The 15,522-nt window shown below is 42.7% G+C and overlaps 1 protein-coding gene across 4 annotated transcripts in view; it reads right to left on the bottom strand.

Moving 5' to 3' along the window:
- Positions 1–15,522, bottom strand: part of RAB11FIP4 (RAB11 family interacting protein 4) — a 236,946-nt gene that overhangs the window by 2,682 nt on the left and 218,742 nt on the right. For all 4 annotated transcript variants that reach the window (XM_083353612.1, XM_083353611.1, XM_083353614.1 and 1 more), the window contains 7 exons: positions 12,667–12,766; positions 11,227–11,330; positions 9,861–10,001; positions 8,781–8,862; positions 5,406–5,543; positions 3,516–3,671; positions 2,382–2,525 (listed from right to left, as the gene is read on the bottom strand). In XM_083353612.1, coding sequence (XP_083209738.1) covers positions 2,382–2,525; positions 3,516–3,671; positions 5,406–5,543; positions 8,781–8,862; positions 9,861–10,001; positions 11,227–11,330; positions 12,667–12,766 — 865 coding nt within the window. The remainder of the gene's footprint in view (positions 1–2,381; positions 2,526–3,515; positions 3,672–5,405; positions 5,544–8,780; positions 8,863–9,860; positions 10,002–11,226; positions 11,331–12,666; positions 12,767–15,522) is intronic.

The following is a 15,522-nucleotide window of genomic DNA, read 5'->3' as shown; positions in this document are numbered from 1 at the left end:
GAAACTCATTGGAAGCCACTGAGAAGCAATTTATGCTTTGGTATGAATCTCAATTCTTGAGCATGTAAGATGGAGACAGACTCAGTCATCTATCTTTTCGGAGGGGAAAACCCCGTAATGTCATCTAGATCTTTTGGATAAATCCTATAATTTGGCCACTGACCTTGAGCTATTAGGGGTTAGTGCACACATTTATTTATTCAGGTAAAAATTGTGGCTAGGAAGGCTTTTGCCTTGTGTGCCAGTTGCACCCATACCTAGATCAGCATATCCTGCTTATAGTCATTCTTGCCCTGGTCATTTCCAGATTGAACTATAGGTAGTTCTCGACTTACAACCACAATTGAGCCCCAGATTTCTGTTGTTAAGTGAATTTTGCCCCATTTTACGACCTTTCTCGCCACAGTTGTTAAGTGAATCATTGCAGTTGTTTACTTAGTAACATGGTTGTTAAGTAGAGAATGTCGATTGGTGGCCCCCAGGGGGAGATCCTTCTCTGTGGGCGCTCCGGAACTATGGAATCAGTTACCGGTAGAGCTCCGGATGGCGCCCGATCTTCGCTCCTTTCGTCGCGATCTCAAGACATTTTTGTTTGTACAAGCCGGCCTAGCCTGATGGGGGATTGGTGGGGTTTTTTATTTTTGTATTCTTAATATTATCTTTGGGGTTTTATAATTGTAATATATCAATTGTTTTAAAATCGGGCAATTATTTAATTTCTTTTTAATATTTGTAATTTTGTATTTTATTCTTGCCCTGTGAACCACCCTGAGTCCTCAGGGAGAAGGGCGGTATAGAAATATTATTAAATTAAATTAAATTAAATTAAATCTGGCTTCCCTATTGACTGCTTGTCAGAAGGTCACAAAAGGTGATCACATGACACCCCCCTGGGACACTGCAACCGTGATAAATATGAGTCAGTTGTCAAGCATCTGAATTTTGATCATGTGACCATGGGGATGCTGCAACCGTTGGTTCAGAATGCAGGGGCACAGCAGCTATGTGCATTCCCAGAGCAACACATATCACACCTCTGCTCCACAAGCTGCATTGGTTACCATGAGCTGATCAACACTCTCAACCTGGGCTCTGCTCCTCCCCAGGACCTTATCTGTAATCCCAGCTCAGCACACTGAGTAACAACTAAGGCGGAGTTAAATTAAGTCTGAATCATGCCAAGGATCACTCACTACTTTTAAAATGAGAGACTTACATTCGATAACATTACTTTCCATACTCCCAGAATAGCTAAGGCAAACACAATTTATGCTCTGTAAATACACAGTTGCCCAGTTACATCTCCAAACTACAGCATTTGGTAACAAACCTCATAACCTTTGCTCAAGATTTACTTGCATAACAAAATCTGAAGAAGAGACTTTTTTTTAAACAAAGTCCTCTGGAATAAGTTCCTGAATGTGTGACGGGGTTGCTACACAAAGGACAGAAAGGTAAATCAAAATGCTGTGAGCTGAATCAATTCAGACTGGAGATGAAATACTGAAAAAAGAGGAGACAAATGGAAGGGAAGGCAGGATAGTAGAACCCATAAGATCTAATTCTAGATTTGTATTTTTGTATCTCTTTGCTGCCATCCAGTGGTCATACAGATTTCTGCAGCCCAGATCTGGTAGCCCTAAGACAGAGATCACTAACCTTTTCATGCTGGCGGCCCAGAGGGAAAGGGAATAGATGGGAAATTTGTGTGTGCGCACGCATTTGCACACAAACAGGGCTGTGCACAAATGGGGCCGCATGCACCCGCACGGTGCTAGCAGCCCCGTTTGCACAGGCTCATAGGCACTAGCCGCCAGCCCCACACGCATGTGCAAATGGGCCACGCAACCCACACAGTGCTAGCGGCTCTGTTTGTGCAGGCACGCAGGCACGTGCCACCACCGCTACTAGCCCTGCGCACATGTGCAAATACGTCTGCGGGCTCTAGCCCAAGTAGGAGTGAGTTGGCCAGCCAGACCCCGGCCTGTTGACCAGTAGCCCACGGCCTGTTAGTGGGCCACGGACCATAGGTTGGGGACCCCTGCCCTAAATTTCAGGAAATGCTCCTGAACAATTCCTGAGTAGTGCACGGAAACAATTTTCAATGAAAAATAACTTTAGTTGTAAAGAAGTATGACAGAAGAAAAAGGAAAGAAAATGTCACGAATTTCAGCCAATTCTGATATCTTAGTGCCTCTGTATGCTGATGTCATCCCAGCTAAACCAAAATAAAACATCCCAAAGCAAATGTGGCACTGCTAAAGCATGGTTTTCAAATGTCATCAGAGTTCCCCACCCAGTTAGGTTTTTGCCAAGTTGATTGCTGAGAGATATTTTGCCAGCCTAGTCATTTAATTAGCTGCAAGCGATTGTCCTTTTACCTCATCCCTGGAGGCAGAGTCAATCTCAGCTGCCAGTGACTGGGCTTTTGTCTGTGTTGCAAAAAGGTTCTTAGCTTCATAAAGGCTGAGGCTAAGGATTTGCCCATTGAGGTCATCATTCTGGTCATGGAGCTTTTGATTCTCCTGTCGAGAGAGGAACAAAAGAATTGATTAAGGTACCCGGTTAGAGTGAGTTCTAGTCCTGCTTTAGGCAGGATTTTAAACAAAAAAGGTAAACAAGTTTCCCACATCCAGTCCCATTGCCTTTGCCTAGGCCAGGGTGTAGGCAAACTTGGCTCTTTTTTGACTCGTGGACTTCAACTCCCAGAATTCCTGAGCCAGCTTATGAGTCAAAAAACAGCCAAGGTTGCCTACCCCTGGCCTAGTCCCTCCATGGTTTCAAAGGTGGAATAAAGTGCACCTAAAAAACTTTGCTCTATTGGGCAACAGCAATACACGGTTGCAAGCCCAGTAGCTTCACGGCCATGTTGGACAATAAAAATAGAGGAGCTGCAAGCTTACAAGCAGAAAAGAGGTGTGCCCCGATAGAAGCTGCTGAATGACCAACTCCCCACAACCCCAGATAAATTTTATGGTCAGCTCCCATCTAAGAGCCTGGGTGGAGCAGTGGGCTAATGCCTCCTTAAGTAACACCAGCTGCCTGCAATTAGTGCAGGTTCGCATCCCACCAGGCTCAAGGTTGACTCAGCCTTCCATCCTTCTGAGATAGGTAATATGAGGACCCAGATTGTTGGGGGCAATTAAGCTGACTTTGTAATAATGCCGCTGGGGGGAGGCGAAAGCCCTAATAAGCAGGCATATACATAGAATGAAGGCTATTGCTAAGCACATTTGATTAGTGCTTAGATTGTAAGCCGCCCTGAGTCTTTGGAGAAGGGCGGGATATAAATGGGATTAAAAATATAGTCTTGTGAATGCTAAAATCCACATGCTTCTTATTTAGCGGCCTAACCCCTTTGCTAAAAGCTCTGGCAAAAAGGAGGTATTTGTCATTTCAGACCATCCAAAAGCTCAGGGAAGTTGAGAAAACCTTTGGCTTCCTGCCACGTAGCTGCTTTGGAGAGAGGAGGTTCGTTCTGCTCCCTCCTTCTTCTAGCCCCGGCTATACTTCACCTGTTTTAGACGTTTAATTTCGTGTTCCATTTCCACTTCTCTCGTCTTGGCATTGAATTCGCTCAAGCTGGAAGAGCTTCTTCCTCGACCGGGACGCTCACACTCAAGTTTATACAACTGAAGGTGTTCCAGCTCCTTTCTCAGATCCTCAATGAGCTGCAGAAAAAGCAGGGCACAATGAACCATGGCGGCTAGGAACACGACAGGATAATCTGGGGCACAAAGCCAATTCTGGCCCTCTGACTAAAACTAAGATCTAATGTGCGCCAAAGAACATGAAGCGTGTAGGTAGGTGCTTGGCTTCAGTGCTGACCCTTTTTGTTGAGATACAGGTAGTCCTCGTCTTACAACGGTTTGTTCAGTGACTGCTCAAAGTTGCAACAGCACCGAATAAAACTGACTTGACCGTTGTTCACCCTTCTGAGCACTGCACCATCCCCCCCCATGGTCACGTGATTAAAATTCAGATACTTGGCGACTGACTCGTATTTATGCAGTGTCCCGGGAGTCAGGTGACCTTCTTGTATCCACTTCACAATTGTGTTACTAACTTAACTGCCGCGATTCACTTGACAACTGTGGCAAGAAAGGTCGTAGAATGGGGCAAAACTCACTTAACAACTGTCTCATTTAGCAACAGAAATTTGGGGCTGAATTGTCGTTGTAAGTCAAGGACTACCTGTACTAGTTATGGCGGTACCTGAACAAAAATTGCCATGGTTGTTCCTATGCTGGCAAGCTTTTGTTCAGGCTATTGAAGTGATTTGGAAAATTCTGTTAGTTCAAAACAGGGCAGCTAGATTCCTTACTGAGGCTAGTTGAGCACCATGGCTCTGGCTGTCAGTCTGCTTCCAGACCTTCTATAATCTATTCCTGTTCACCTTTAAACCCTTAACTGACTTATTGAAGTAGATGTTCTGGCTTTAAGTCATTTAGAGGTTTATAGGTTAACATAATCCAGGTTATCTATCTGGAGCCTGGATCTTCCCCTGAGGCCCATTTTCAGCGTCCTATGTCCAATGAGGCAAGATGAGTGGCTGGTCGGTGGTGGAGTTTGCATTGTGCAGTTTGCTTTAAGAATCTTAACTGTTAGCGGTTTTATACCGTTAAGGTTTTATGGCTATTTTGTCATTATTGCATTTTTACATTTGTTGCCATTGATTTTGCTGCTTCTGATTTTTATCTTATCTGTTGTGTTGTTCTTTACATAAGATTTCATATTTTTATATTGCTTCAGGCAGCTTCTACACAAACTTGTTTTATATTCTTTTTCATCTCTTTATAGTTTTATAGAGGTTGATTTTGTATGTGTTTTAACCAATGGTACCTCCTTCCAGGGACATCTGCTGTTGGGCAGTATTAGAAGCATTATCTAATTTTGTCATTACAGGAAAAGACATTACAAGATAAGGCAAGTAAAATTAAGGATGGAAAAACTGAAGGACAGTATTTTACAGTCTCTTTCTAAGCCTAAAGGCTGCCTAAAGAAATGTCATGGCAGAGTGTATACATGAGAAGACTGCCATATAAGGAACAATTTCAATTTCAGTCGGTTGCAATTTCAGTCAATCCAAGTTTCAACTTTCCAGATTTATCACTATGAAACCACCATGCCATCCTCTGGGAATAATCACTGTAACACATCGGGAAGGGATTCAAGGTTTTTAGGAATGCATTTTGGAAAATGGTTGCTAGCCAGCCATTATTCCTAACAACCACTGCTTCAGTGACACAAAGCAAACCACCCTGCAGTTTTTGAAGCTACATGTTTTATTTATTTATTTAATTAATTTTGAAAATACGATTTTGTTTAATCTCAGTGTAAAACGTCAGCCTCGAGAAAGGACCTGGAAGAGGTACCGGTTGTGTGCCACCTGCATAGTTACCAACCTCCTGGGTGGCTTCTCTCTCCTTGTTAAATTCCAGCCTGTTCTGCCTCAGTTTGTCCATCATCCTTTTATACAAATCCATTTCATCCTTCAGCCTCAGACTGGTATCTTCTAATCTGTCAGACATTCGCTGCCTCTCCTGATGAAGGTTGAAAAAGGAGGTTACAAATTGCCAGCAAATCTAATGGTAGTTTTCAGCGTAGAGGAAACTATCATTTCAGGGAGCTGGTGGACGAAATTTGCACAGGCATGTGGAAAACCATCATGACCTGGTCAATGGTAGGTTAGAACCTTTCATGCAAGCAGGTTAATTTTTTCCAATATGGGAAATTTTCTGAAATGTGGGTCTATTCAACTTTAGGTACTTTGAGAAGAGAAACACGTCTAAGCCATGCAATCTGTTGCTCGGCCATCAGATTCTCACTTCTATGTCCTCAGTTCATGGAACAAGTTAGATTGGGATCTGCAGAACAAGACAGACCATGGCTGGCCGTTTCCCAAATGTCAACAAGACTGCTACCTTGCCTTTTGTTCTTTAAACTTTACACCTCTTTCCTTCTGAAGATCTTGCCAACTCTGTCCAACCATGACTTTCTTACGCTTCCCCTTGTTTTTGCAATTTCATCATTCCCTCAAACCGCCTGAACGTAGTCTTTACTCTTTTCTCTATTCATTCTATGTTCACATAGCACCCTTTCATACTTGATACTACCTCTTATAGTTTTACCACACATTCTTCTTAAGTCATTCCCAATTCTCAATTCCATACAGAAATGTTTTTACATGTAACCATTTTGGCTTCCTTTGACTGACCTACATTCAACCCTTGCAAGAAAGATCATATATTGCTTACTCTGTTCCAACAGCATTTACACTAACTCTTAGCCCACAAAATCCTACGTTAGCGTAAAAGGTAAAGGTTCTCCCGCACACGCGTACTAATCGTTTCCGACTCTAGGGGCCGGTGCTCATCTCCATTTCAAAGCCGAAGAGCCAGTGCTTGTCCGAGAACATCTCTGTGGTCATGTGGCCGGCATGACTAGATGCCAAAGGCGCACGGAATGCTGTTACCTTCCCACCGTTGTGGTCCCTATTTTTCTACTTGCATTTTTACGTGCTTTCGAACTGCTAGGTTGGCAGAAGCTGGGATGAGTAACAGGCGCTCACTCTGCTACGCGGCACTCGGGATTCAACCCGCCAAACTGCCGACCTTCTGATCAACAAGCTCAGCGTCCTAACCCACTGAGCCACCGCGTCCCTTATGTTAGTGTAGCAATCTGTAATTAGAGCACCTGTAGCATCAGTTCCTAAGAATATCTAAAACTATAAAAAGTTATCATGGTATGGAATTTGACCCCAGCAAATTCTTTTTCAATGTAACAGCAACACCAGCAGAGTTTAAGTCAGCAATCACAAAGAATACTGGAGAATGTCAGGTTGTTTGGCTTATTGTTCTCTTGTCATAAGGCCAAAAGTCAGGGCTCTCACTTAGATGTTCTGCCATGAAGAAAACTCTTTGGGAATTACTGTTCTGTTTTTCTTTGAAGAATACAATATGGCAGCCAATGTGATATAGCGGTTAAAATGTTGGATTGGCATTGAGGAGACCCAGGTTGTAGTCCACCATCAGCCCTAGAAACCTCACAGCATGGCTTTGACCCAAGTACTTTTTTTCAGTCCTATCTACTCTACATTTTATAGCTTGGAGATGGAATAAGAGGAGATAACCTTGAGCGCCTGAAGGAAAAGTGGCATATAAATAAAAAGCCCACCAAGCAACCAACTAATCTTCTTTGTCTTCCCTACTCATTGTTATAGAGTGGTAAAGTCCTACAGGAAAGGAGATTATTTGATACTGTAAACAAATTCTAGTTACAGAACACACATAGCTTTAGACAAACACATTGTATGCATGTTCCCTACTATCAAGTGACTAATCCCTCTTAGCCACAGAGAAATCTAAATCTATCATTTGCTGAACAAAGTACACAAAGCTGCCAGACCCCAAATATGGAGCCACATAAACATCTGCCCTGCACAACTAGATCTTCCCCACAGGCACACACGTCACATACCCAGACAAAGCAGTGGTGGATGCTACTTTAATCTCTTTCTGCAACATAGCTTGGTCTTAGAGATATCCTGCCTGTAAATTAGTTCAGCTGGATTCCCAGAGCACAGTAATGCAATAAGAAGATTCCCAAATTATGTAAGAAATGCCAAACTGTTCCTAATTAGCTCTGAGCCTGGAACATGGGATCCATGTTTCCATATGGCCAATCTCTGTGTTAGTTGCAGCCGATTCAAACAAATTAGCAATTTCAGCCATGAGCAGCACAAACTGACCAGACAAAAGATAACAATAGAATATTGTCTTTGGTTCTAGATAATTCCTGGCGGAGTGTGGCTGTGGGTTTGTGGGCTATCGCAATTCCTAAGGGTTGAAGAATTCTGGCTGCCATTTCTGACACCCCTTTTTGTGTATGGTAAGGTTTGTTTTTGCATGGCATTCGGCTGTGTGGTGGGTGGTGGTTTGGGTGCTGTGTGTCGGAATATGAAGTTTTGGGGATAGCCATTATGGAGAAAGACATCAAGCAGCCATTTTTCTTCTGCTTTTCTTAGTGCTGTGATGCCACAGTGTGTCCTGGCCCTTCTGAACAGGGCCTGCACACAGCTTCTTGTGTGTGCGGTGGGGTGGTTGCTTGCGAAGCTGAGGATCTGGTCCGTGTGCCTAGGTTTGCGCTAGACGCAGGTAGAATATCTAAGTGCTGCTTCCTCGAGGTATCTCTGATATCCTGTTTGTCTCCTATATTGCTTCTATTCAAAAATTCCTTTCCTGTCATGGGAACATTCCTGGTCTTCTGGTCAAACATGTCAAAGGATCGGCTCCACTGACAGAAGCCCTGCTCAGGTAACATCATTTTTTTAAAACATCCAAGATTGAAGCCACATACATTTTAAAAGCCCAGAGCTCTACTAAACAACTCTGCCTCATTTTATTATTCTTGACTTACCCTATCAGTGTAGAAGGACTAAAGCAGGGGTCCCCAACCTTGGCAACTTTAAGACTTGTGGACTTCAATTCCCAGAATTCCCCAGCCAGCATGGCTGGCTGGGGAATTCTGGGAGTTGAAGTCCACAGGGCCTAAAAGTTGCCAAGGTTGGGGGACCCCTGGACTAAAGGGCAAGATTTTATACTGTTTTGTACACATTTTACTTCCACTGTCTGATCACAGCAGTACCACTGTTCTGGAATGCTATGCCTTGATCTACAAGCCAGTCCACCCAGGGAATCAAAAATTAAGCCGGCTAGGCTGAGACGACAGGCTGGCTTGGAATAAGGGGATATAGAGCAAGCATTTGCAAACTCTGTTACCTCATCCAGTTTCTCAGTTTGCGATTTCAGTCGTAGGACAGTGGTTTTGAGCTCACTGTTTTCCTCTTCCAGCTGCTGAACCCTGAAGGCAAGGCAGAAGTTTGGTAATCGATTGTCTAGATTAGAAGCACAGCTGTTTATCTGCTCTGCTAGGATATGAACTGAATTTGATTCACCAGCGGCAACATAGGAAAAGTCAGTGGTAAAAGAAACGGCATACCAGTTCTTGAACGTCCCCAAGTTTCTTAATAACTGGTGAACTTTTGAAAATTTAATTGTCTCATTTCCCATGTTGCACCAAATAATTGAAGAAATCAGTCTTCTTAAAGGGTAGTTCATGCACCATTTTCCTTGCTCAGGTATACGTTCCCAGCCATCTCCAGAAATATGAGTACCCAGAGGAAATGAACATGAGATATGATACACGGATAGCAAACTGAAAAATCCAATGTGAGGCACTATCGTTTAGCATTATTCAGACGGGTAGCATTGGATATAGTTTAAGATTAATGAAATGGGTAGCATCAATAGTGAAATGGGAAACATATAAATTTAACAAATGAATAAAAATGAAGGGGGGGCGGTTCTACTCTTCATTCATCCATAAAATTTACTAGGCAATCTAAAAGCAATCATTCTTACCTCTGCCTGATCTAGAATAAAAAAATAAAAACAAATAAAAATAAAAACATCCAATTGATGCTACCAATAGGGAGCCTGCAAGATGGCTGCATTATGTGCAGGATGCTGCTCCATTCCCCTGTAGTCATATTTACATTTATGTTGAATTGTTTTAATGTTTTTAAGATTGTTTTAAGATTGATTGTTTTATTGTGCACCGCACAGAGTCACACTTGTGAAAATGAGCGGCTATGTAAATTTGATAAATAATTGCCTTTGTGTATCTGGACAGGAAGAATGGGCTTCTTAGCCACTGTGTGGGGGAAAAGAGAAACCATGGCAAGTACACAGGTGGAGCCACTCTTAATCCAAAATGGCGGCCGGGGGGGGGAATCAAGAAGCATTCCGGCCATTTTGAGACAAAGCCCCTGGTGGTTTAAAACATTACTGGGATGTTACCGTGTGTTCAGCAGCTCAATCTCCGTGCCCTTCTCCTTTTCGTATTTGCTGTAGGCTTCTCTGTGCCTCTTAATCTCTTCTTCCAGGTTCTGCTGGGCTGAAGTCTCCTGGTCTTTCAGCAGTTCTTCTAACTCGTGGACTCTGGTGTAATCAAGCCACGTAGGTTTCATTCAGTTTGGCAGCAAGGTATTTGAATTAGTCTAGCTATCCACTGGATCGACCTGGTTGTTTGAACAGGCCGGCCTGGACTAAGGGGTTGGGTTTATTTTTAACTATTGATTGTTAGGGCTAAATTAATTTTACTTTTAACTTTTGTACGTTGTATTTTATTGCCCTGTACACCGCCCTGAGTCCTTTGGGAGAAGGGCGGTATAGAAATTCAATAAATAAATAAATAAATAAACCGAGCATTTCCTACAAAGGTTGTTTTCTCTTTATTCGGCCTTCTCCAAAGTGCTGCCACATATACAGCCCCTGGCTGAGCATTCACAAGACTCCGTTTACTAACATTTCTGCAAATCATGTGTCACGTCCTCCCATTCCCAAGTCTCTGAATGCTTGGTTCTGTCTCTTCTGATGATATCATGACATCACTTGACACCGCTTGCGAGGCTCTCTAGGAGGCCCCCAACTCTAAATTGCCCCACTCCAGGAATATAAAATATTGACCTGACGTGATGTTTTGACAGATGAAACGGCCGACTACATTTAGAAAATACCCTTCTCTTCCTTGGATGGAAAAATAAAAATATTGCCTCTCTTGTTCACCACAATGTATATTCACACAAGCCTTTATTAAGAGTACCTTGCTCTGTAAATCCAGAGGGGCAAAGAAAACATTACCGAAGGAGACTTTCTCACCAGTTTACAGGTAGTCCTTGAGTTACAATAATTTGTTTAATGATCATTCAAAATTACAACAGCAATGAAAAAGTGACTTATGACTGCTTTTCACACTTATGACTGTTGCCACCTCATCATGGTCACATGATCAAAATTTGGATACCTGGCAACGGATTCATATTTATGACGGCTGCAGAATTCATATTTATGACTTTCTGACAAGGAAAGTCAATGGGGAAGCCAGATTCACTTAACAACCATGTTACTAACTTCACAACTGCAGTGATTCACTTAATAACTGTAGCAAAAAAGGTCATAAAATGGACCAAAACCCACTTAACCACTGTCTCACTTAACAATGGAAATTTTGGGCTCCATTGTAATTGTAAGTTGAGGACTACCTGCATAACGTTGTCCTGTTTTCAAGCAATCCCTGTTCAAGCAGATGGGAAATAAAATTAAAACTGAGCTCCCAGTTGCTGCAAACTACCAAAATGCCAGGGTGGGTAGCAGGTTAAATTACCTGTGAACTAGCTGTGTATTCTCGTGCTTCAGTTTGCTCTTCAGGTCACCATTTGTTGCAGTATCATTTTCCAGCTCTGTCACTTTTTTTTCTAAGTAAGTCACCTACAAAAAGGAATAGGATGCAAGTTGGCTGAGCCCTTAAGAAACTAAGTAGAGAATGGTCAAAAATGGATCTCATTCATTCCTTTAGTACCAAACTACCTCTCTAGATAAAACTTTGCATAATTCTTCCATCTTTCATCCAATTAAATTACTTATCAGTTTTCATATAAATTAATTCTAGATTGTGCAAGTGCAGGCTTCTCAACTACCAGATGTGCTGCAACTGCAAATCTCAGACTTATTGTATTGATCTAGGTCGGTGATAGCAAACCTTTTGGGCTTAAGTGTGTCAAAAATTAGGAAAATGCCTAACTTGACTCTGCTGGTGTGTCACCCTCACTCCCAAACAAAAGTGAAACAATTCTCTAACACACACCCACACCCAATCTAGGCCATCCTGAACAGCAACACCTGGCATCAGCACCAACTTTGTTGCTTCCCTTCAGGCAGTGTTCTCTTTCTGTTGACAGGTTCCTGCAGCCTATCCAAAGCTGCTCCAGGTTGCACAAGGCCTTAGTTCCCAAAGCTACTTTGGAGAATGGTCTTCCTTGATTTCTGCAGCTTTTGAAAACAGTGTGACAGCACCCACTATTTTATGCAATTTTGGGAGCCCGTACAAGAGCACACCCCATTCTCTCTTTTTTATTATTATTATTAAAGAGTTTTACAAAAACAAAATTTTACAATACATCCCAAAATCCTACCCACCCCAAACCACCCCCCTTTCCCCCCTCTTCCCAGAGCTAAATACAGGGTATAATTATAATAATCATATTCTAGCTAAAGACTATCCATAATATAAAATTAACCAAATTCATAATGTGCTTTAACTCCCCTTTAACATAAATACATACAAAGTACTAACACTAAAATTAATAACAATATCCCTCTAAAATCTACTCATAAACTAAATGGAACTTTTTAGTCCCATATTTATTCTGAATATAATCTATCCATCTCCTCCAAACTGAAATATATCTTTCTTGTGAATGATCCTTCAAGTAAGCAGAAATCTTAGACATTTCTGCAAGATTTGAACACCCCATTCTCACACAGCCCCTATAACCTCCAAAAATAGCTCAAGAAGAGTGTGTGTTGTCGGATGTTCACTGACATGAAGACCCAGAATGCTGTGGCATATCACCTTTGACATGCATGTCAAAGGTTTGCCATTACTGATCTAAGTCTTTCAGAAGTTGGCAGTACAACCAAGTAGAATGAAAAAAGATCTTGAATATACTATATCGGAGTCCTGATGCCTTCTTTCTTTTTCTTTTGTACATCAACCAATTCCTCAGGTTTTTTTTTCCTTCGTTGAGATGTAGAAACAGCTTACCTTTTCTGTGATATCATTGTCACACGAATCTATGCTGTCTCTGAATAAGTCCTCTGTGCTGCCATTACTACTGCTGAAGTTGCTGTTGTGGAAAAGTTGTCTGTAAAGAGGAGAAAAGATTTCAACACTTTGGAAAGACACCTCTTGGAAAAGAAGCTTCAGAACATGATTTCATTGGGATTTCTGCATTTAGTGGAATGGAGAGAGGTGGTCTGACTGGCCCCTTTCAACTCCGTAATTCAGAGGGGAAGCTGCCAGTGTTGACAAACAACAAGGACAAAACGCCACTAATATCCAGTGCAAATATTTAATATTAAATATTGACTCTAAAGCGACTTTTTAAAATAAGGGCAGGGACATGAACTTGCAGTACAGAAATATCTGCAGTGCTGGAGTGTCCGTCCAAGGGAAACGACTCTTATGTGAGAGACAACCTCTATTTACCCTCACTGTTGTCTCAGTCACAGGAGTTCAAGTCCCTGATATCCTCAATGAGAACCCCCAAACTCCCGGGCCTAAAAACCAATCTGCTGCATTTCCACACCCTTCACAAATTTCCTCAGCTCTTTCTTTAGCCTGAGAATTTTCTTCAGAACTGACTGGCACCTGAAACAGCAGTGCTGCTGCACCATTAATGCATTAATTCATTGTTATTTTTAATTATTTAATTTGTAATGCTAAAAAGTATCCTTTAACACAGAGGTGGGGAACTATGGCTCTTTTATGATTTATGGACAGGCTGGCTCAGGAATTCAGGGAGTTGAAGTCCACAAGTCATAAAAGGGCCATAGTTCCCCACCCGTTTTAACAAAACAGAATTGGGAGGGACCTTGGAGATCTTCCTAGTCCAACCCTCTACTCAAGCAGGAGACCTTATAACAGTAATGGCAAACCTTTTAGAGACCGAGTGCCCAAACTGCAATCCAAAGCCACTTATTTATCACAAAGTGCCAGGGCCGCATCAGCATAGTGGTGCCCTCAGGGGGAGGGCAGGGAGGCCCCTCTGAGTGCCGTCTCTGGCACGCAAAAACTGGGGGCGCAAAAATGGGCCACTGTGCTGCAAGGTGCAAAAATGGCTGCCGCCACATGGACCACACAAGAACGGAGCCGGGCTATTAAGTATCACGCAGGCACTAGCCCCGCTCCATTTGCCGCGCGTACATGCTTGCGGCCCCATGCACGCATGCATGCATGTAAAATGCTTCCCCTTCCCTTTTTTTCCAGTCCACTAATCGACAGTGGTTGGTGACCTCTGCTCTACCACCTCTACTCAAGCTTACTAATTGGATGCTTTGCCTCCTTTGTGGTGGGTGAGGCTCCGGCTCCGGGCAGCGGTGGCGGCCCGATGGACCTGCTGCTGGCAGCGGTGGCGTGTGTGCCAACAGAGAGGGCTCTGAATGCCGCCTATGGCACACGTTCCATAGGTTTGCCACCACTGGCCTATAACATTTCAGACAAATAGTCTCTTCTTAAAAGCCTCCAGTGATGGAGCACCCACAACTTCTGAAGGCAAGCTGTTCCACTGATTAATTGTTCTGTCAGGAAATTTCTTCTTATATCTAGGTTAGTTCTCTCCTTACAAACCATGCAAACAAAGCCCTGAAATTACTTATACACCTGGGCAGTTTTGTGGGTTTGATTTCTATGAAACCAGGATACTGACAGCAAACCTATGGCACATGTGTCAAAACTGACATGCCACAACATTTTGGGTGACACCCCAGCATTTATGCCAGTAATCATCAACCTCCAACAATTATTCTTGAAAGCATGTCTCATTCTCATAAAATTTTTTGGAGGCTGTGGAGGCCATGTGCCTGGCTGAGGAATTCTGGGAGTTGAAGTCCACAAGTCATAAAAGGGCCAAGTTTGAAGACCCCTGAACTAAGAGATAGTGAAGAATTGAACTAAGAGATACAGGTAGTCCTTGACTTACAACCTTTAGTGACCATTCAAAGTTACAATAACACTGAAAAATATGACTTATGACCATCTTTCACAGTTACAACCTTTGCAACATCCCCATGATCACATGATCAAAATTCAGATGCTTGGCAACTGGTTCATATTTATGACTGTTGCTGTATCCTGGGATCATGTGATCACCTTTTGCAACCTGGTCACAAGCAAAGTTAATGGGGAAGACAGATTCACTTCACAACTTATCAACTACAGTGAACAACTGTGGCAAGAAAGGTTGTAAAATGAGGCAAAACTTGTTTAACCACGGTCTCATTTAACAGAAATGTTGGGCTTAATTGTCATAAATCAAGGACAACCTTTAGTGAAGAATTCAGGATTACACAGAGCCACCCCCCCCCCTCCCAATTGATATAGTCAGCAGCAATAAATCAGTATCCAAACACTGAGAGTAGGGCTTTATTTGTTTGCATCCTACCTTTATAATTTTTACAAAAAGTGGCAAACATGTCCAACATAACTTCTATTTTCCCCACAACAACCCTGTGAGATGGGTTGGGCTGAGGGAGAGTGACCCAGCTGGCTTTTATGCCTAAGGCGGGTCTTGAACTCACAATCTCCCATTTTCTAGCCTTGTGCCTTAAACACTAGACCAGGGGTAGGCAACCTTGGCTCTTTTATGACTCGTGGACTTCAACTCCCAGAATTCCTGAGCCAGCATGAATTCCCTAGGAATTCTGGGATTTGAAGTCCACGAGTCATAAAAAAGCCAAGGTTGCCTATCCCTGCACTAGACCAAACTGGCTGTCCCAAGAGGAGGACTATCCTAGTGCAGCCCCAGTCACTGCATTCTGCCCCCTTTTCACACTGCTGAGGTATCCTTTCCTTTTGCAGTGGAAGAGAAAGAAAACCTTTAGCAAATGCAAAATCAAGACA

Source organism: Vipera ursinii (assembly GCF_947247035.1).
Source record: "Vipera ursinii genome assembly, chromosome: 2".
In the NCBI taxonomy this organism is placed as follows: Eukaryota; Metazoa; Chordata; class Lepidosauria; order Squamata; family Viperidae; genus Vipera; species Vipera ursinii.
This window is presented reverse-complemented; position numbering and strand designations above follow the sequence as displayed.